The sequence below is a fragment of the Arvicanthis niloticus genome, chromosome 12 (genome assembly GCF_011762505.2).
Source record: "Arvicanthis niloticus isolate mArvNil1 chromosome 12, mArvNil1.pat.X, whole genome shotgun sequence".
NCBI lineage: Eukaryota > Metazoa > Chordata > Mammalia > Rodentia > Muridae > Arvicanthis > Arvicanthis niloticus.
This window is the reverse complement of record NC_047669.1, coordinates 74194951-74217608: the sequence shown is the minus strand read 5'-3', so window position 1 is coordinate 74217608 and position 22658 is coordinate 74194951. Positions and strand designations below refer to the sequence as shown.

Below are 22658 nucleotides of genomic sequence, written 5' to 3'. Positions count from 1 at the left end.
TCCTTGTGGGTATGAGGACACCTAAGGCCAAAAGCATCTGGGAGTTTCTGAAGTGAAATGACTACAGGATTAATCTGCATGGACACTTAAGAGTCTCGATTTTGGGAAGTGAGTCACCTTCAAGAAGCCAGCTGCAGCTACGGGCTTGGATCCTGGGAGCTTCCCCATGGCATGCAGGCTCAGAAGAGAACACAACCTGACTGGAGATTCTACCGGGGGGTAGGGTGGGGAGCAGGGGTGGAATTCGTTTAGAAGCAACAACACAGAGACATAATGAGGATTATACTAACAAGGGATTTGAATTGAGAGGCAACGTGAAGCACACATTGTGTTTAGATATTAATAAGCTTCATAAAAGACGGAACAGCCATTGTTTCTCAAGTGTGAGCCAAGTGTGGGTATTTGCTGCTAACTGCTCAGAGAGACTGGGTTTCTAATTCCTGCCTTGGTTAAAACAGGATTAAGTAAGAGTGGAGTCGGGGCCTTTAGAAAGAGACCTGTGTCATTAATACCTTGGGTCTCTATGTGTGCAAAATTAGCTCCACGAAAACCAAATGAGGATTCTCTCAGGGGATCAGACTTAGAGAAGTACTTTGTATGCCTGGGGCTTGGGATCTAGGCTGACACTTAGAGCTAGACTGTTCAAGGCCTGGCTGCACCTTGAAATTGAGGGAAACTGAACAGAGGAAACGGAAGAGCCAAGTAGGGAAAGGAAAGCCAGGCCTTGCCTGGGCGTTACAGAAAGGGTCGAGCCTCACTTCTCAGCAAGCAGAACAGAGAGACTGGAGAGGTGAAGCAGCAGAGATGAGCAGAGAAGCTCACACCCACGGAGTCACCTTGTCTCTATTGCCTGCCCCCAGACAAATGTGGCTGCTGGAGGCAGAAGGGCTACATAATATTCCCCTCGGGCAGCTAGGAGGAGGCAGGCTCTTGGGTAGTCCGCAAGTTATTCTTCATGGATTCCAAGAGTAATTTTTCCCTAGAGGTGTGAGTTGGCCCATTTCTTTGAGCTGAGCAGAGAAAGGCTATCAGCAAGCCTCTATAGGTACAGACAATAAACAGGCAGCTGCACACAGACCACAGCTCTGCCCCGTGAGGAAATTCTCCTCCTTTGCTTTCCTCGAAACTTCCTAATACGAGCGAGCGTGGGAGTTGGTGCCAGTGTGAAGAGCAACGGGCGGTTTCCCAGCTTCCCAAGAGAGATCCCTGCTAAGTCTGTCCACCAAGGGGGAAGAAAGCCACATTCGGCGGCGTCATTTGGGTTTTGATCAAAATGGTCTTTTCATCCCACAATTAAAACGTTTTATGTTTTTCCCAAGCTTTGAAAGGTCAGCAAGTTGCCAGCCTCGCCCTCTCAGGGTCAGCCGCTCATGGAGGTGGGTTCTTCATCTACTTTTCTCCCTTTCAGTCTTACTCGCTTTTACCAGGAACCCAGCTCCCCTGAGCTGGTGCCCAGCATATAAGTGAGGAGAACCACATCCGGGCACAGCAGCAAGTTGGTGCCAATGTTGAATTGCTGTTGAATAAACAGCAAGGCAATCTTTATCTAAATCATCAGTTGTTCCTCAAACCACAAATAACAACAGGATCTGAACGCCACTAAATCCGCAAAGAACCAAGACATCAAGCAAAGACTGAGGCAGGGGATTTCTGTTTGTTTGTTTGTTGTGCTTTTTTCTTTTGCAGCCCCTCTCTTCTAAGCTCTGCTCAACTGTTTTCTTGCACAGCCTGGGGGAGGGCAGGTGGAGGGCAGGAAGGGCATAGCTCAGAAAGTTTAAAAAAAAATTGACATCACTTTAGTCACGTGATTGGCAAGAGCCAATGGTGGTGGGCCGTGGAAAGGGGAACAGTTAAATTTGTAATTTGGGTTGTGTGAAAACTTCTTTGGACCTCATAAACAACCACAGAACCACAAGTTGGGTAGCCTGGCAGTGTCAGAAGTATAAGCCCAGCACAGTGGTCAGCAGGCAGGACGAATCACACTGAATGCAAACCACAGGCTTTCGCAGAGCGGTGAGCAGCTCAGCCCACAGCATAGGCGGTGCTTTCTCTCTCTCTCTCTTTTTTTTCCCCTTTTTAAATCTTTAACAATTTGAATATTTGTTTCTGCAACAATACTTCCCCCCACCCCCACCCCACAGGGCCCATGGAGTACCAGAGGTGTTAGGGTTAGGGGTAGAAAGAGACTTAGGGAACCATGGTGGGAGATGAGGTCAGAGTAAGTGACCTTTCTTGGTTTTTACTCTGAAGGTAAAAGAAATCATTGAATCCCCCGCCTTCAGGAGAGGTGCATTTTCGAAAGGAAACGATGGCTTCAGACAGCATTTTTGAGTCATTTCCTTCATATCCACAGTGCTTCATGAGAGGTGAGTACGCCGGTCTTTTTATATCTGATTTTGCTCAGCTTTGCACAGACTAAGATGGCAGCCCGTGGACCCTCCGGTGTCTGCCTGGGGTCCCTGCCTGCGTGTGTGTGTGGGGGGGAGGGTGGGGAGAATTCAAACAGAGGCCAATGATTCTGAGACCACGAGATTATCATTTGTCAGACGCCGTGCTGCAAGGATGTTTTAGTAAATGCTTAGTTAGGCTGTTGAAATATTCGGTTGCTGGGCGAAAGTTGTGTCAAGTGCTTTGGGCTACTCTCGGTTAAAGTCCCAGAGATTAGAAGGCTGGTGCAGAGGACACTCTAGGGTTTACCTGGCTGTGTCTTGCCCTGAATGACTCTCTTGCACTTATTCTGAAGGCAGCAAGCTGTCTGGCCCTGGTGCTGAGTTCAGCTTGCCCCGGGGTTTAGCGGGCTCAGTACTTAGCTGACCAGAAGAGCTGGTGCCAGCAGTGTGGGTTTGGAGAGGCAGCTCACAGGTATACCTTGGATCAGCATGGAGATTTCAGAGCCAAAGTGGCGAATCGACAGAGGACAGGATCTGGGCAGACTCGTTCTGGGAAAACTCATCAGGAGAGGCTGTGTTGTGCTGTGGTTTTTCTTTCAGCCTCAATTGAAAGAGGCAGCCGGCATTGCTCAAGACAGAAAGCCAGCAAGTTGTGGTACACAGTCTCTCTCAGAAAGAACTACGAAGCCATTTCCTAAGTCCACACATTCTCACAGCAGCAATTACTAGATTACAGACTTATGGGGAGCCACCACAGAGGTCCCTAAACCTCCCTGCCATTTTTACAGCGGCCTTATGAAACTTACAAAGCTGGAGTCCAACCATAGTGTCCGTGTGTGTTTGGTGGGTCTTTCATGATAAACAGAGACTGAGCTTAAGTAAACAGTGGCATAAAAAGATCAGGAAGACATGGCCGTGTGTCAGGACTTGCAGACTGGTATGATGCTCTGTCAGCGCTGGGATGGAGTTGGATGGAAGGATCATTTGTTTTCTGGATACAAAGTATTGTGCACACCCAACCCGTATCTGTGGATCATTATTTATTCATACAGCCAAATGAGCAGGGGAATTGGAGGGCTTGCCGGCCACTTTGTCACAACAAAAGCTATTGAGGTTGTGATGGCATGTCTATGCTGAAACGTGAAAACTGGAGGAAGGCGTGTGTGTGTGTGTGTGTGTGTATGTGTTTGTATTATGTATGTGTGTGTGTGTGTGTGAGAGTGTGTATGTGTGTATTATGTATGTGTATGTGTGTGTGAGAGTGTGTATAGGTGTGTGGTGTGTGTGGGTGTGGGTGTATGCATGTGGTGTGTGAATGTGTATGTGGTGTGTATATATGTGTGTGTGGTGTGTGTATTGTATGCGGTGTGTGTGGTGTGTATGTGTTTAGCATGTGCCTGTATGTGTGGTATGGTGTGTGTGTGAGAGTGTGTGTGTGGTGTGGTGTAGGTCTATGTGTATGTGGTATATATGTGTGTGTGTGCTGTGTCTATATGTGTGTGTGTATGTGTGAGAATGTGTATGTGTACTGTATGTATGTATGTGGTATGTGTATGTGTGATGTGGCGTGTGTGCTGTGGTGTGTGTGTGTGTGTGTGGTATGGTGTGTGTATATGTATGTGTGGTGTGTGTATGTGTGTGTGGTATGGTGTATATGTATGTGTGGTGTGTGTATGTATGTGTGGTATGGTGTGTGTATATGTATGTGTGGTGTGGTGTGTGTGTGTGTGTGGTGTGGTGTGTGCATGTGTGTGTGATGTATGTTCCTATGTGTGTGTGGTATATATGTTTGTGATGTGTGTGTATGCATGTGTGATGTGGTATGTATCTATGTGTGTGTGTGGTGTATGTGTGTATATGTGTTGTAGTATATATGTGTGTGTGTGGTAGCACATGTGCTTGTGGGTTTGGGGGTGGCATCAGGATTTAAGGAGAAGAAGAAGAAAGCAAGTCATTAACCAATTCCAAGTTTAAATTAAAGGGCTTTCAAGTGCTCCCTTGCTGGCGGCAGAAAAAAAAAAAACAAGTGAGGTTGAATCATGGGGACCGGTCTGAGTCACGCATCATCCAGTGTCCTGCAGAGAGTTAGGCAGAGACAGCAGTCCTGGGGGCCCCTGGTGAGAAGCTACCAACTGCTCACTGGCTGGGTTTCCTCTGGGCAGCTGACAAGCAAAGGAAGCCATCTTTGAAGGAAAATTCCTGGCTTACTCTCCTCTCGATGCACGCTCTGAATGGTGACTGTTTGATATTAGATGAACTCAGGAAGACAGACGCAGGGAGCTTTGAACATTCCACTGGGCAGTGGGCTGACTGCAGGCTGCAGTGCTGCCCTTCTGGCATGTCTGTATGAGTCCAACAGAAAGACGGTTAGGGATGTGGTAACCAGGAACTCAAACAAGCCTGGTGCCTGCACCTGCTCCTTCCCCCCCAACCCCCACCCCTGCTTAGGAGCAAGGGTCTGTTTACATTCAACAGGCTACCTGGACAGATTCCTGTTCTTATCAAAACCCAGAAAGGGCTGGGGAGAAGTGTAAATGCTTACCGTGCAAGCATGAAGACCCAAGTTCGAATTCCTAGAACCTTCATAAAAGCGGGGTGCAGTGACGTGTTCCTTCTGTAACCCTAGCATTCCTACAGGGAGACAGGAGTTAGAGACGGGCTCCCTGCAGGATCGCAGGCCAGCTGGTCTGAAATATGTAGGTAGCATCCAACAACAAAGAGACCCTGCCTCAAACAAGATGGGAGGTGAGGACCAACTTGTAAGGTTATCCTCTGACTCCTACATGTGCACTGTGACATGCATGTGTTCACACTCCCCCACATGAAGATGCACACATGCACATAACATGCATTTATCACACACGTACACAGGTTTGGTTGTTTTCTTTCTTTCTTTCTTTCTTTCTTTCTTTCTTTCTTTCTTTCTTTCTTTCTTTTTTTTAAATCAGTATGGTTCATCTGAAAAGGCCTCACTTCCTCCTCTGAGCAAATTGGAACGGATGGAGGGAAAGGGGCTGTCAGAATCCACGGGCTGATAAATAACTTAGAGCCCTCAGCCTTAGAAGCTAAGGGAGCTCTTGCCAGCTCCCTTGTTAATATTATTCCATCTAAGGACCTGTCAACACAAGGGTTTAAATGGCCCACACTGGCTACCCACGCCACTCACTCTAGCCAGGACAGGGGCAAAACTTAGCTTCTTTCATTCCACTTGGACCCAATGCCAGAGCCCACCCCCTTCACTGTGCTTCTGTCTCCCAGCCAGTCTCCTGCCCCCCACACACACACACACACCACAGCCTGGCCACTCCTAGGGCTCCTCAAGGTGGCTGCTTCTGCTTGTAATTTATGGCCTGTGCTCCCTCCCTCCCGAGCAGTCACTGTGAGCAGCTCACAGGCTCACAGGCTTGTTTTCCTCCTGGGATGGTACTTTATCAGTCTGGGCAATCCTCGCAGGAGGAAACCTGTAACTCACTTTCAGCCTGATACCACTGTGGAAACGGGGAGAAAACAGAGATGAGGAACCAAGCAAGCCATTGTTCCCTTTCTCGTGAGAGTCGGGCCAGCATCTGAGACACTGGCACGCAAAAAGAATGTGGTCTACCACAGAGAGCTCTTCTCCCCTGTATCGCCCCACACCAGGTCCCCACTCAGGCTGCTAAGATAAGACTGATGGAAGCTCCCGGGAACTATCACACGTGCTTGGCGACATGAAACTCTTGCAGAACCCCAACTCGGTCCCCTCAGAAGGTGCAATGAACTGCATAAAAGAGATGACTGTCGAAATGGGGAGGGGTTGGGGGAGCTGCTACATTTTTTTTTCTCCTTTTTTTTCTTTTCAAAACGCCTCAGGCAACCTCGCTCTTAGAAGTGGCTTAGTGGTCTAGGCAAAGCCAGAGTGCCGAGATGCCTGAGTTCCTAGAACCACGGGTAGAAATCTCAGCGGTGTGGTTCTGTGCCTCGAGTCATCCGGCAGAGCTGTTCAACAGGAATCACAGAGCCGAGGCCAGCTGTGCGCAGTGTGTCCTCACATAGACACAGGTTTACCACTATTCAAAGGCATGAAGACACTTCCTCTCACACCACTGAAGACTTAGGTGACAGCCAGTCTTAGATGGAACTCTGGGTGGCTTTGTCCACCATGCAAAAACCTGTTAGTGAGTGATTGGGCTACTGTAACAAAATACCACAGACTTGGTGACTAAAAAAGCAGAAATGTGTTTCCTCGTGGTCTGGAGGCCAGGAGTTTGAGGTCAAAAATATCAGCAACTTTGTTTTCTTTGTTTTGTTTTGTTTTGTTTTGTTTTGTTTTGTTTTGTGTGAGGTCTGCCTCTCTTCTGGCTCATTTTTTCTATCTATCTATCTATCTATCTATCTATCTATCTATCTATCTATCTATTTCTCAATGGTTCAATATTTAGCCCAGGCTGATCAAGCATTTACTGTGTATATAGCCCAGGATAGCCTTGAATCAAAGCATTCTTCCTGTCAAGCCTCTTAAAATTACTGAGTCTTAGAATTGCTGGCAAGATCTACCAATCCCAGATCCTAACCTCCTCTTAGAAGGCATAGCACACTCTCCTACTTCCTTCTGATTGCTTCTAGAATGTTCCATATCCAGTACAGTCACATTTGGAGGAACTTGCAGTTAGAAACCTGAATGTATGTGAACTTATGTCAGGGAATAATGCAGCCCCTGACATGGTGGCCTTTCAAATCTGCCTCCTTTGATCCTTAAGGAGACCAGCATGAAGCAAGTGGCCAGATGGATTCCTGGACATTCGAGAATCAGACCCTACCATCTTGAGATGAAGTTTCACATCTGAGGCTGCCTATGAATTATAAAACTAATTTTAAAAAGATTTTTTAAATGATTTAAGCTTGTCCTTGTAGCCCTTCCTTCACACTCTTTCTGTGTACACTGAGTAACAGCTGACAGTGACCTAACGGAAGCCCAAGGAGGTCAAGCTTCAGAAAAGCCTGTAGAACCACTACCTCCGCCCTGTTCCCTCCAGCAGGATTACCCTGTGCCTCAGGCTGATCCCAAGGACACCTTGCCAACCCTGGTTGAGTGACTGGGGGTAGGAGGACCCTACAGCAGTTCACATATTAAATACAGGACAGGAAGTGGTTGGTGGAACCGGAGGGATGGCTTTCTATGTGACACACTTGTCACAGACATAAAGAGCTGAGTTTGAATCCCCAGAACCTACATAAAAAGCCAGATGCTCATGTGTGTGATCTCTGTGTTCCTGCAGTGAAAGGAGGTGAGACAGGAGGACAAGTTCTCAGAGTTGCCTGTGTCCTCCACAGGAATGCCGTTGGCACACACCCATGTACACGGTGTGCACAGACACACTGTCATGTACACAGGCATGCACGGAGATGAATGTGGATAGATAAGTGAATTAGAAAAGATCATCAGAGCAAGACTGGCTGGGACTGGGACACAGCAGGGCTGGCTGGGACTGGGACAAAGCAGGGCTGGCTGGGGCTGGGACACAGCAGGGCTAGCTGGGGCTGGGACACAGCAGGGCTGGCTGAGGCTGGGACACAGCAGGGCTGGCTGCTGCACACACAGGCTTGCAAAGAGAAGCCAGGTGTCTGTCTGTAGAAGAAAGACAGAACCCTAAAGCACAGCTGGTGTTAGCAGAGCAGAGATGGGTGGTTTGAAGGCAGTGTACACTCAGGTAACACCACAGGACGTCTCTCTCCTTCCCTCCCTTTAGTCTAAGCCCAAGACCATCACTTTTCTTGTGTTACCTTTGTTTGCTTAGCGTACAGTGCTATTGGATTTTTTTTAGAAGGTGCTTTGGTTGGTTTTACTTGTTTGCTTGGTCTAACTCTGTCACCAGAACTCGCTGTGTAGAGCAGGCTGGCCTAGAACTCACAGGGATCTATCCTCCTGTGCCTCTGAGACCTGGATTAATCCAGTAGTTTTCTAAGGACCCTTTCACAGGGTTGCCTAAGACCATCAGGAAACACAGATGCTTACATTATGATTCATCACAGTAGAAAAATTCCAGTTGTGAAGTAGCAACGAAAATGGTTCTATGGCTGGGGTCAGCACAGCAGGAGGGGCTGTGTTAAAGACTCACAGCAGTTAGGAAGGCTGAGAGACACTGGGCTGAGTCAAAGTGTGTGCTGGCTGATCGGGCAACAGTAAAGGTGGAGAGCTGAGTGAATACGATCAAAATAGGTCTTATTTAATTTTCAGAGAAGTATTAAAATATTAAAAAAAAAAAAAAGGTAGGCATCACCGTGCCTGGCTAACCCTCAGTTTTGTTATCTTGCAGTACAAACCATTAAAGTGCCGAATGGCCCGGGAAGAGCTCGGCTCCTCTACACGCAAGCATCTTTAACAGTGACTAGCTAGCAAAGACTCAGTTACCTAAGGCAGTGGTACGTGAGTTGGCTGCTCTCTGCTATCCACCAAGGGAAAAAAATATGATGGAGGACACCAGGAGGGCTCCCTGGAGGAAGTGGCAGAATTTCTAGAAGTAGGGAAGATAGAGAGCAAAGAGGAGGGTGATCCCAGAGGACTCCATGCAAAGCTACAGAACACCCTTCTCACAGAGACACAGAGACACAGGAGGGAGAGAGCTCCCCCAGTGGGGGGGGGACACTCAGCACCCACCCTTCCTCTCCTCGTCAGTGACCACAGGAGGGGAGAGACACCTCAGAGCCCACTGAACAGCTACACTGATGCAGTTTCTGTCGATGGAGGCTGAGCCTTGGGTCAGGACACAGAGGGAGAGCAAAGGCACTTTTCTGAGACTCCTGATGCAGCCTTAGTGTCTATAAGGCTATTCTAAAGAAAGCCATTTTGCCTGAAGAACCACATGCAGGTTCTCTGGGACTCTTAAAACCAGTGGTTTCCCCTTCTTCTCCATGATATTTGTCATTGACAAGTCTTTGTCAAAGCTCAGAGATAAAGGCTCCTCGGGTTCTTGTCTGGTCGGGGCAAGCGGGAGGCCCACACAGGAAGCTCAGGCGTTTCTCAGGTAACTTCCCAGTGACCTAGATGAGTCAATAGTAAAGCGCTGTCTACTTCGAGTTCTGCAAACGGGGTTAGCAACATTCTAGAAGAGCTTGCTGCCCAATGACCAAGTTCCTGTGTGAAATCTTTGAACCCCTTAGAAGCCATAAAACACATTACAGCTTAGCAATGTGAAGGCTTGTTGTTGTTCTAATGTTTTGCTTTGGTGTGAAAAGTTTCGTACCATTTTATGAGCAGAAGATATATTTTCAGACACTGAAGTGTTTTTCTCTTGCCCAGTGTGCTACAGAAATGGATTAAAAGTGCTTCAGTGTACAAACATATCTACCTCACATTTTCCCCACAGTCCCCGTCCCTTGGTCCCCACTGTCCTTTCTCCTCATGAGCCACCAACCACCATGCTTTTTCTGCCTATAAGAAGCCTCAAGCTTAGACAAGATGTTAAGTCTTTTATGACATTTTTAACCCTGCAAAAATATAACCATGGTGCTCCTCGAGACGCAGAAAAGGAGTGTTTCTAGGCCAGTGACGTAGCCCAGTTTGAAAAGCACTTGCCCTAGGCTCCATTTTAGCACTACAGAAACTGAGGAAAGTGTGTACACCCTGTTATCCCAATATTTATAAATAGAAGTTCAAACCATCCTCAGCTACTCGGAGGCTAGGGCTATCCTGGAATACAGAGATGCTATCTCAGGAAAAAAGAAAAGGGAAGAAAATGAAAGGAAAAAGGGGGAAGGGAAGGAAAGGGAAGGGAAGGGAAGGGAAGGGAAGGGAAGGGAAGGGAAGGGAAGGGAAGGGAAGGGAAGGGAAGGGGAATGTGTGTTTTCTTTGAAGTCTTTGGAGACAATGGCCAACATCAGGAAATGTTATGATGAAACTCAAGGATATCTCACATTAAACAGGGTTGGTTCTAAACTACCTATCGCCTTCCACATCAGACAAGCTCAGACATTCCTGCTGTGTTCTCTTGGGCTCCCTCAGCTTCCGATGCCATCTCCCCTGTCCTCACTTTTCTCCATCTTTCTCTCTGCAGCCCTGATAACACTGATGGGTGCCAAGGGGGCACAGCACAGAGATAACCACCGTGCCCAAGGGTGCTTGCAATGAGACGTTTTATTAAGAGGGGAGACCAAAACTTTTGCTTGGATGCCTCAGTGAGCATGTGCCGGCTGCACAGAGAGGAAAAGCTAACCACAGCGGCTCATGCAGACAAGGCTGGTCTGTGTAGGAAGCCAGCAGCCCAGACTGGTGCACAAGGGACACAAGACATCCCTGATTCTGCCCACCAGGCTGGGCTATGGCCAAGATGGCTGAGGACCTGAACTCCTTTCTAGGTTGAAAGGAGTTGACAGGTCTCTGCATCATATGGGCTGGTGTTTTTATTCAGAAAGAGAAGTTTCTTTTTTATTTTTATACTTTTTGGTATATATTTCATTTTATTCATTGAGAATTTCATACACTTATACCTTGAAATATACTCAAATCCACTCCCTGTTTCCCCTTTGGGTTCCACCCATATCTGCTCTGGAACATACCTCCTCCCCACTTCATGTCCTCTTCTTCTGTTTATTGACTATTTGGTTGATCGATTGTTTTAATGTTTTAATGTGCATGTTTAAGTGTCTGAGTGTATGTGTGTGTGCTGCCCGAGGAGCTGAAACTAGACTTACAGGTAGTTATACCTACTGTATGGGTGCTGGAAACTGAGCCCAAATCCCAGTCAAAAGCGCTGAGAATTCTTAACCACTGAGCCATCACTGCAGAGCCCTGAGTCCACTTTGTGCTGACCATATGGGTATGGGGCCACCCACTAGAGCATGGGTAACTAACAATGACCATACTCCCAAAGAAGAATGCTCCCTCTCCATTACCCATCAACCGCAAATAGTTGTTCAGCTAGGGTTAAACCTCCTTAGCCCCTCCCCAGTCTGTGCTGGAAGTTTAGTCAGCTGGATCTTATGTGGATCTTGTGCAGGCGACCAAGAAACCATGCCTGCAAGAGAGCACACCACGTCCAGACAACAACCAGCGTTCCACAGTGCTCCTCTCTACTCTTTAGCTCATATGCTTCTTCTGCCTCTTCCCGTCTGCCCAGAGTCTCAGTGAGGCCATGGTGGTGGAGCAGGAAGCTGATAAGATTGTCCCCTCTAGGGATGAACATTCATTGATCACTTAATTCTCAGTGCTTTCTGAAGTTATGAGTCTAGGCCTTCACTGTTCCCCATTACAAAAGACGCTTCCTGCCCGGCGTTGAGAGCTGCTCAGATCTGTGGGTAGAAATGTAACTATTTAGCAGGCAGTTTGGCAACATAGTAAGCATATAGCAAAAGAAGAGAAACCAGGGATACAGAAGGCAGGAGCGTGAGGACATTACAGCGTCAGTGGGCGAGCTCCCAAGCAGGCCCTAGCTTCCCATCTTCTGTGTTGTTTTCTAAGCTGACTGTGCTCTGAAAATGTGATTGGCTGTCTGTATCCCAGGGTTTCCCATCTGTGAATGCAACCAGCAAGAGAAGGGAAAAATACGGAGGGAAAAATTGCATCCGAACTAAATATCAGTTGATTTTTTTTTTCTTATCTGCTTTCCCTAAGCAGTATGGTGCAGCCTCGTTTGCATGGCCTTTACATAGTGGCAGATAGGAAAGTCATGGAGAGGTGAATTCGCATGTCTAGAAGGATGTGCATAGGTTCTATGCAAACATTATGCCATTATAAGAGGGACTTTGTCCTCCATGGGGGTGGGGACACCTGGACCCCTCCTTCTCTGGGACATCGAGAGGGAGCTGTGTGCTCACAGAATCTCCAGTTCCTCCTTGGTTCACCTCAGAAGTGGCAGATGAAGGCTGGAGTGGCTGTTCAGCCTTGATTCACTAATCAAGGCAGTGGGGGATAAGGTTGGGGGGAGCCGATTCAATGGGAAACAAGGCATGGCAATTTACAATGTCAAAGTTCAAAATCATACTTAGTCCCCAGTTTGCTAGCGATCCCACAAAAAGAGTCATCAGAGCCACTACCATTGTCCAGGGGCTAACATGTGTCTTCAAGAGATTTATTTTGCTTCTTGTAGAGTTATTTTGCATAAAACAATTACAGAATTATTTCCATCTCTTCCCTTCCCCTCCCTCCCTTCCTTTTTCCTTTCAATTTTTTTTATGTCTCCCTGTGGTACTGGTGACAGAACCCACTCTGGCCCTGATTCATACCCCAGCCCACTCTCTATCCCTTAGTCAAGTGAAAGTTAGTTTCAAATGACTTACCATCAGTTTACTTTAAAATGTTTTTATTTTTCATAGAAATAAAAACTAACAGATAGTAACCATAGAGTGGCCCTCTTTCTAGGATGGTTCTCATTCATACCTCACATGGCTGGGAGAGGAAGGTTGGTTTTGCTTGGTAATTACTGGCCCTGTTGGCTTCCGGAGTCCGGATGCAAATCTCTCTCTGCTGAGAGAGTCAATGCCTCATTTAAAGAAAAAAGAAAGGAAAGAAAGAAAGTCCTTATTCTGGTTTCCTTTGAAAGAGGAAATAATATACACCTCTCATTTCACGTTGCAGCAAGATGGGTGTTCATTTTGATAACTGTTGGCTCTACTCAGGACTACCCTCCCATTTCCAACCCCTTACGTACCTATTTTTGGACAGGCTTCTTTTAAACCAATGATTCTCCCAGACATTTTATCTCACCACCCCTACACACATACACACACACACACACACACACACACACACACACACACGAGCTCTGAGTTTCCTCCTTGGGTTTGCTGAGTGCTCTGCTGATCCACTGATCCAAATGTGAACTATGTTTGGTAGTTCTAAATCAAGCCTCCATGTATGTGTCAGCCGGGCGGGGAAACTGTGTGCACAGGCAGGCCGGGGTGAGCCGCTCTCAACGAGGACTCTTTGGAGGAGACTTTTCTGAATGGAAAATGAACTAAGATTAGACTGCTCAATAAAACAGACTCCCCAGGAAGCAGCTCCAGGAGGCAGTGTTTCCTCCAATGGTGTATCACGGTCGTGGCAGTGCAGACGCCCTTCTGAAAACATGACAAGGAGGAGCTTCCTTATGAGAGCCCAAAGAAAACTCGAGCAACTGCTCTCATATGCAGCTAAGGGTATGCGAAGGTAAGAGCAAAGGAAATCAGGCCCCACCTAGTGGCTTTACCTCTCAGCAACTTGGGAGCTGAGGCAGGAGGATTGCAAGTTTAGGCCCAGTTGGGTAATGTAGTGAGATCTTGTCTCAAAATATAAAGTAAAAGAAACAGGCTGCCCTAGTATGTGTGAGGCTTTGGGTTAAGTCACCAATACTGAAAAGAAAAAGAGTATGTGTCTGTGTGTTCATGTGTGTGTGTTTGTATGTGTGTATGTTCATTTATGTGTGTATGTGTGTTCATATATGTGTGTGTGTATATGTATGTGTGTTCATATGTATGTGTGTCTGTATGTGTGTATTTCCATGTATGGAGGTGTGTATATGCGTTTATATATGTGTATTATGTTTGTATGTGTGTATGTTCATGTGTGTGCATGTGTGTGTTCATATACATGTAAGTATATGTGTGTATGTATGTTCATATATATGTGTGTTTGTATGTGTATGTTCATGTGTGTATGCATGTTCATATATGTATATGATTATATGTGTGTTCATATGTATGTGTGTTTGTATGTATGTTCATGTGTGTGTATGTGTGTATGCGTGTTCATATATGTGTATGTATATGTTTATATGTGTGTTCATATGTATGTGTTTGTTGTATGTATGTTCATGTGTGTGTATGTGTGTTCATATATGTATGTTTGTGTGTGTATGTTCATATGTGTGTATGTGTGTGTTCATATATATGCGTGTTTGTATGTATGTATGTTCATGTGAGTGTATGTGTGTTCATACATGTGTATGTATATGTGTGTATGTGTGCTCATGTGTGTGTGTTTGTGTGTGTATGTTCACATGTGTGTATGTGTGTGTTCATATGTATGTGTGTATTGCACCCTTGCCTGTCTGTATGTGTATGAACTGCCAAGGCCACCTTCCTCCATGGCTGAGTTTCTTATAAGCATGTCAAACAGGCCTGTCAGTGAGTGAACGCTTGTGTCTCCCTGTGAAAAGTTCAGAACATAGCTAGCTCTCCATGTTCATTTCCTCAACTACAGCCTCAAAATGTCCCAAAGGCCTTGGCACGCCGCCATGATTTCTGGGAGCAGCTTCAGCGCCAACCGCTGAGGTTAGCTTCTCCCACCGTTAGTTTCTGTCTGCACTTCGCACACCCTCTGCCGGCTGCATCTAAACAGTTTGCTCTCACCTGCTCACTGTCACAGCTGAGTCCCCTCTAGCCCACCTTGAGAAAACACAATTTATAAAGCCTGAAACCCCAAGCTCATACAAGGACCCAAGGAACTCTGAGAAAAGGAACATGGTCACAGCCTTGAGAGGTAGCTTCCCTTCTCTCTCCTCACGATGTGGTCGTTGACAGGTATGACCAGAAAGGCCATTTGCTGTTTTGTAAAGATCAGGAAAGCTACCAGCCCTCAGCTTCCTAGGAAAGAAAGGATGTCAGCAGTGGCGCTGGCCACCATTAGGGCTCTCAAGCATGCGGTTTCCACAGAGCAGTGTGCAGCCCAGCCAAAGCGGTCATGCCCGTGCTCAAACATACTACTATTCTTTTTTTCTTTTCAAAAGTTTTCGCCTCCTATCTATTTCCCATTGCCAAAGCAAAGACATAATTGTGGCACAGAGGTGGATGAATCTGTCTAAATCCAAATGACCAGTAGACATTTGAACTATGTCTCATTTGAGCTACTGTTCCACATGGGTATACTTTATGCATATGTGTATGTTTCATGTATAATTTTGTGTGCGCGCAACCTCACAATGGCTCTGCAGTTTCATCTGACAGTTATCACTAGATTCGAAAGTTGTAACTATGTATTTTCTTAAATGTCTAGAAAGAGAGATCAGGATGTTCCGTCAGAATGCTTAGGTGGAACCATTTTACTGTGTGTGTGTGTGTGTGTGTGTGTGTGTGTGTGTGTGTGTGTGGCGGGAAGGGGCATGTGAATTCGTGTGTGCTCAATGACAGCGTACGTGCACACGTGTGATACATGTATGCAGAGATCAGGAGACAATACCAACTGTGCTTCCTCAGACACGCTGCCTGGAGCTGGCTGAATAGGTAAGGTTGGCCAGCCGGTGAGCCCCTCTCCACAAAGACTCTAGGCTCACAAGTGTGTGTGTTACCAGGGTGCCTGGTTTTTTATATGTAGTCTGGGGATTGGACGCAAGTTCTCATGCTTGCAAGGCAAACACTTTTTGAGCTTCGTCCCCAGACCCTGGCTAGAGTGATTTTAGGAAACTGCATCAGAGCTTTGAGAGATTGGCTTATCAGAGGTCTTATCTGGGTCTTAACCTCTGTCTCTCAGAGCTTTGCCGACACCATACCCGTGTGCCTGATAGAGTTGGAGAGTCTGAAGAGTTAACAGGCACCAGTAATCCTCTGCCTTGACCAGACCCCAGGACCCTCTGCAGGCCAAGCATCTATCTGCAAACATATACTAAGCAAGAAACATGTAAGGCCCCCGAGCCATTAGCATCTTCCTTAGGCTCATGACAGAAACGTCGGTCCCATGGGGACTCCACCTCCCATAAACCCAGCACCAATGATACAACCATCTGAAAGTGATCATAGCTGCAAAGAATGGAGTAGCCTCCAGATGGGGGACGGGGTGTTGTTGAAAAGCAGGAGAAGCTGGCATAAAAATTTTGAAATAAGACTACTCTTCCGACTCTAAGCAAAGCTCAGAGTTCCTGATTCATGAGGCCAAAAAATACCTTCTCTCCTCTCAGGAGAAATGAAGCTCTCCCCCTCACCATTGTCATGTACACAAGGGCCAGCACTCAAAATGGGCATGCCTTAGGGCATCCGCTGGCACTCTCAGGACACACTGACTTAGATGAAGCTTTCTCCGTAGGCGGCGGGACTATCAGCCACCTCAGGCTCTCCGTGATTGCTACCAATCCTGACAAACTATTAAACAAGTCCACAATCTTTGCATAGGTCTCTATTTATAAGTGGCATGCCCACGCCACTGCTGAGACTGTTGTAGAAGATGCGTGTAAAGCATAACCCAAATGGAATTGAAAAGCTTCTAATGCAAGTCGTAATGTGTTTTCCCGCCCTTCTATGGACCCACTTTTAATCACATAATCCTCTGCCACTCCTTCAGGACTTCCATTTCTTCACTCACAATACCATCCCAATCATTCCAGAAAGAATTCAAGAAGATTCAAGTATTCTGAACCATTAGACCCTCTTCAGTGGGTCATCTTCAGAGGGAGACTAACATGGAGACAGACCTGGGCAGACAGGTGCCTGGGAAAGGCCTTGCACCCACCATTGGTTCCTACCCTCCTGGGGAAGGCCTTGCACCCAGCTATTGGTTTCTACCCTCCTGGGGAGGGCCTTGCCCCCACCATTGGTTCCTACCTTCCTGGGGAAAGCCTTGCACTCAGCTATTGGTTCCTACCCTCCTGGGGAGGGCCTTGCACCCAGCTATTGATTCCTACCCTCCTGGGGAGGGCCTTGCACCCACCATTGGTTCCAGTAATATGATCTATTACTGGAGTCAACTGGAGCCATGTTTTAACATTTTGGAGTCCCATTTGTAAAGTAAGGAAATGACCTAGCTGTCTACACCTGGAGACATGAGGCAGGGGAGCGGCCTCTGTTAACTTCAGAAGGTAGCTTTGTGGCGTTTCCTGGAACCAAGCACCTGAGAAGGAGAAAACAGCCCGCTCATCTCAGTCTGCGGTAAAGTGAGTGCCCTAGGCTGAGTGTTAACTTGAATCCATTTAAACTGAGCAGAGGGTAACAAGCGTTCCTTGAGCACCTACTAAGCACAAGACAAGTGCACTTAAAGAATTGGATTCTTCACATGAAAAACCTTCTGTACAACACGCAGAAGCAAAGGACATCACCAGGGGACGAGCTGCAGGGACATGCTGGCTGAATCCAACAGAACCACTCACCGGGCTACAGAGCCCAGTGTCTGCCTGCAGAGGGTACGTGTGGGTTTTACGCACATCGATGTGAGGCTAAGGATGTCACCCCATTGATAAAGTGTCTGTCTAGCATGCACGAAGCCCAGGGTTGGATTTCCAGCGCTGTCAAAACTGGGTTTGGTAGTACATGCCTATAGTCGTGGGACTCGGGAGATAGACCCGGGAAGATCAGAGGCTACAGGCCAGCCTGGGCTACATGAGAAGCTGGTCTCAAAAACCAAAACAGTACAAAAAAGATTGTCTATAGGACACTCAAGGAAGTCGAGCCTTTCGGAGCTGAAGGCTTGCCATGGCGCCTGCATCCTGAGGACAGAGACGGCTCTGAGAGGGCACTGTCCAATGTCTTGGGCTGCCCTGGTGTTCCTGGATGCAGTCAGTGGTCTACGTTCTCTCCAGGGCAGTCTGTGCTTCCTATCTTACTGTCTTCACTTGCAGGGTCTTCCCTACCACAGTGACTCTTTGAGGGAGACGTTCAGTCTTCCCTTACCCTCCCCCACAAGGGGCCGTGCTTCCCCAAGTAAGCAGCACCCAAGCCCGAGTGCCCATCGTGGTCCTCTTAGCATGCTGGGGACAGTCAAATGTTCAGTTCCACAGGAGTCATGGCTTTTTACCCGTCAGTCTTTAGATCCCTCAGGCATAGAAGGAGGTGACATTTTGGACATCTTTGTGACCGAAGATGTATCTAATATGGATGCTTTCATGCTTATGTTTATGTCCTGCATCTCTGTGCTCTGTGATTTCCTGAACATATCCCATGAAGATCTATTATTATTATTATTATTATTATTATTATTATTATTATTATTATTGGATATTTTATGTATTTACATTTCAAATGTAATCCCCTTTCCCTGTTTCCACAGCGGAATTGCCCCCTATCCCATTCCCCCTCCCTCTGCTTCTATGAGGATGCTCCCCCTCCCACACACCCACTCCCACCTCACCGCCCTGGCATTCCCCTAAACTGGGGAATCTAGCCTTCACAGGACCAAGGGCCTCTCCTCCTATTGATGCCAGACAAGGCCATCCTCTGCTACATATGCAGCTCGAGCCATGGGTCCCTCCATGTGTACTCTTTGGTTGGCGGTTTAGTCCCTGGGAGCTCTGGGTGGGTGGGGTCTGGTTGGTTGATATTGTTGTTCTTCCTATGGGGTTGCAAACCCCTTCAGCTCCTTCAGTCCTTTCTCTAACTCTTCCATTGGGGAATCCCATGTTCAGTCCAATGGTTGGCTGTGAGCTCCGCCTCTGTATTTGTCAGGCTCTGGCAGAGATTCTCAGGAGACAGCTATATCAGACTCCTGTTAGCAAGCATTTCTTGGCATCTGCAATAGTGCCTGGGTTTGGTGTCTGTATATGGGATGGATCTCCCGGTGGGGCAGTCTCTGGATGGATGGCCTTTCCTTCAGTCTCTGCTCCACACTTTGTCCCCGTATTTCCTTTAGACAAGAGCCATTCTGGGTTAAAAATTTGGAGATGAGTGTGTGGTCCCATCCCCCAGCCAGGGGCCTTGCCTAACCTCTGGATATGGTCTCTACAGGTTCTCCCTCCCCTTTGTTGGGCATTTCAGCTAATCTCATCCCTGTTGGGTCCTGGAAACCTCTTGCTTTCCTGGCATCTGGAACATGCTGGTGGCTACCCCCAGCTCCCCATCCCCCATTGCTACACACCCCTGTTCAAATTCCTGACCTTCTGTATATCATCCCTGTCTCCTCCCATACCTGGAAATCTTAAGCAGAGTTTGTGGAAGTTCCCCACATCTGACTCTGCTCTAGCTTGTATCTGAGATTCTTTCCTGACTCTATGCTAACATAGGCCCTGAGACCTAGATAGTGAAGAGTCCACAGTATGCTTCACCACCAGGGTGTCCTTCAGAAGTCTAGGAGCCTCTGGGAGCCAGCACCTCCATGACCCCGACCCTGACTGTGACCTCTGATCTTGACCAGGGTTGGCACAGAGGCTTACACCAAACACTTCATCTCATTATTTCTGTGGTTGAAATAATGACTCTAGCCAGAAGCAACTGACTCAGCTGTGACAAGTGGGTCTGTGAACAGGACCTTCCTGTCATTACCTGCCAATCACACAGCAAGCAGAGATATGCTTCCTGGGGGAGGAGGCTTGGCCATGATGGGTCTTTCTCTAGAAACATTTATCATCTTAAAAGTCTGTGTGACCCATCCTCGGATCCCGCTGTGGGGCCTTGGTTCCACTGGGTCCTGAGGTTTGAGGGCTTTGTGTGCTTTCTTCCTCTGGGCCACACTTGTATCAGAGGCTTGCCTCACCTGACTTTCGTGCCAGGGATTCCCACATTCTCGCCAATTCCCTTAAGTCTCTCTGGCCCCCAAGGGAGGATACTGTAGCACTGAGTCCCCATGCCAGCTCCGGCTGGCTCTGAGAGCCGCTCTCTGTAGATGCTAGGCGCTGCCAGCCTCTAATTGTTACTATGCAAACATCTTGATGGGAAGAAATTAAAAGGTGCTCAAGCTAATTATTATCCCATAATAAAAAACAGTAATAAAATAATAAAGCTCCTTTGGAGAAGCCCAAAAGCCTGCTTTGCCTGTGCAAGGCATATGATAGACCAGGAAATCAAAACCCAAGGCTCAAGGATACACTTCCCATTCCTGCTGGCCTTCCTTTTGTTCTTTCTGCATGCCTGTGTACCCTCCAGGCCCAGGCCAGCCTGGCTCCCTCACTCCTCATCTGCTTCCCCTCTTCTTCATAGTGGCTTCTGCTGTTACCTTCAGTCAGAACTTGGAAGCTGCCTGGGGAGGCTTCCAGCAACACATAGTGGCAGACTCTGAACTGAAAAATCAGGACAGAGATTACACACCAGTTACTTCAGTGTGAGTGGCAGGTTTGACTCTAAACAGGCATAGAGGTCACAGCGAGTGTGGGCACAAGCACATGTGCATGCTGTGTGTGCATGCTGTGTGTGTATGCACACACATACACACCACAAACCACACACCATACACATGTACCACACACACACCTCAAACCACACACCACACACATGTACCACACCACAAACCACACACCACACACATGTACCACACACACCACACACACACATACACACCACACACACACCACACATACACACACCATATCACACCACACACACACACCACACACCACACATGCACACACATGCCATACCACACACCACATACACACACAGAGAGACACACACCCCACATACCACACACACACCCCACACATCACACACATACACACCATACACACACACACAGAGACACACACCCCACATACCACACACACACCCCACACACCACACACATACACACCATACACACACACACAGAGACACACACCCCACATACCACACACACACCCCACATACCACACACATACACACCACACACACCACACATACACACACACTATATCACACCACACACACACACACAACATTAGCAGCAGGAAGATGCTGTAATCAACAAAAAGGAAAGACACGTGGTGTAGGGACTGGCGTGCAGGCCGAGGTGGTGTGAGGCTGGCTTGGCTTTTATCTTGAAGAGAGTGTCAGACTAAACAGCCACCCCAGGGTCTCTCTGTACTGGATTAATTGACCTATGCTTTAAATCAGCATCTGTGTCCCTGATGGTTTGTCTTCATTGTCACCTGGATGGAACAAAGACCCACCGTAGAAATGCACCCCTGGAGGGTCTAGGAGGATGTTTCCAGAATAAACGTGTTAAAGAGAGAGGGCCCACCCTAGATGGAGGCAGCATGACCTAATAAGCGGGGTCCCAGACGTAACAAAAGGAGAGAGTGTACTGAGCCGGTTGTCCACCTCTGCTTCCAGACTGTGGACACAGTGGGCACAGCTGCCTCAGGCTCCTGATGCCACATTTTCCTGGCCTTGTGTCACGGTACCCACAGACCGAGCTAAATAAACTCTTTCTTCCTAAGTTGCTTCTGTCTAGTGTTTGTCAGAGAAACTAGAAAATTAACTAAAATAGAAAAATCACGGGACTAGCCCTAAGACTCGTTCATTTCCCCAGGTATGAGGTCGTGTATGTTCTGTCATCTGCTCCAAAGGGCATTTTTATAAAGGGACTAAATATATGTAGATAGGCATCTTCTTGTTTTAAGCCAAAATAGTATTTAATATTGTCCCTTTTAATTTTTACATTAAATTGTGAGGTGTCTGTTTGTGTATGTCTGTGTCTGTGTGTCTGGATACTGGCTGTGGGTATACGGATATGTCTCTGTGTGTATGCGTGTGTGTGTGTGTGCATTTGTGTGTGTGTCTATGTGTGTGTGTATCTGTGTGTCTTTGTGTGTGTGTATCTGTGTCTTTGTGTCTCTGTGTGTCTATGTGTATGCATCTGTGTGTGTGCGTGGGTCTGTGTGTCTTTGTGTGTCTGTGTGTGTGTCTGTGTGTCTTTGTGTGTCTGTGTGTCTGTGTGTGTGCTGCATGTATTGGTTACTTTTCTCATTTCTGCAATGAAGTGTCTCACAGGAGCAGCGTGAGGAAGTACTGGTGTATTTAGCTCACAGTTTGAAGGTACAGCCCATCACAGTGGGGAAGGCGTGGTACCCAGGGCTTGCGGCAGCTGCTCCCGCTGCATCCGTCAGGAAGCAGAGAGGCAAACACTGGTGCTTAGCTTTGCTGTCTCCGTTTTGCTCAGCCCAGACCCCCAGCTAGTGATGCTGCTGCCCACAGTCAAGGGGAGCTTTCTCACCTCAGTTAACCCAACCTAGAAGCCCCTTGACAGGCGTGCATTACTTCTGGCTAACTCTAGAGTTTGTCAGGTTGACAACACTAACCATCAGATGGGGTGCTGTACTAGTTTGATTTTAAGTGCTGTTATTCCATAGTGGTTATACTAATTTGTATTTCCAGCAGTAGCACACAGTGGATCCATTTTTTCATATCTCCTCAGATTCCCATATTTCAACAGCTCTGGAGTCTCTGGGATGTTTAATATCATCGGTCGTAGAGGTCTGAGGTGACCTGTCATGGAGGCTTTACTCTGTATTTCCCTGACAGTTAGAGGTGTTGATCACATTTAAATATACTCCTGGGCCATTCATATGTCTTTGGGAAATATTTTTTCAAGTCCCCTGCCTGTGATTTAATCTGATTATTTCTTGTCTTGCTGTTGAGTTGTTGGGTTCTATGTGTATACTGGAGATGAAACCCTTAGCAGAGATATGATTTCAAATATGTCTGTATGTC

At 47.3% G+C, this 22658-nt stretch overlaps 1 protein-coding gene across 2 annotated transcripts in view; it reads left to right on the top strand.

Annotated features, from left to right (window-relative positions):
• Positions 1–1880: 1880 nt before the first annotated feature.
• Positions 1881–22658, top strand: part of Runx1 (RUNX family transcription factor 1) — a 229697-nt gene continuing 208919 nt past the window's right edge. For both annotated transcript variants that reach the window (XM_034515203.2, XM_034515201.2), the window contains exons 1-2: positions 1881–2013; positions 2251–2366. In XM_034515203.2, coding sequence (XP_034371094.2) covers positions 2309–2366 — 58 coding nt within the window. In that variant the 5' untranslated portion in view covers positions 1881–2013; positions 2251–2308. The remainder of the gene's footprint in view (positions 2014–2250; positions 2367–22658) is intronic.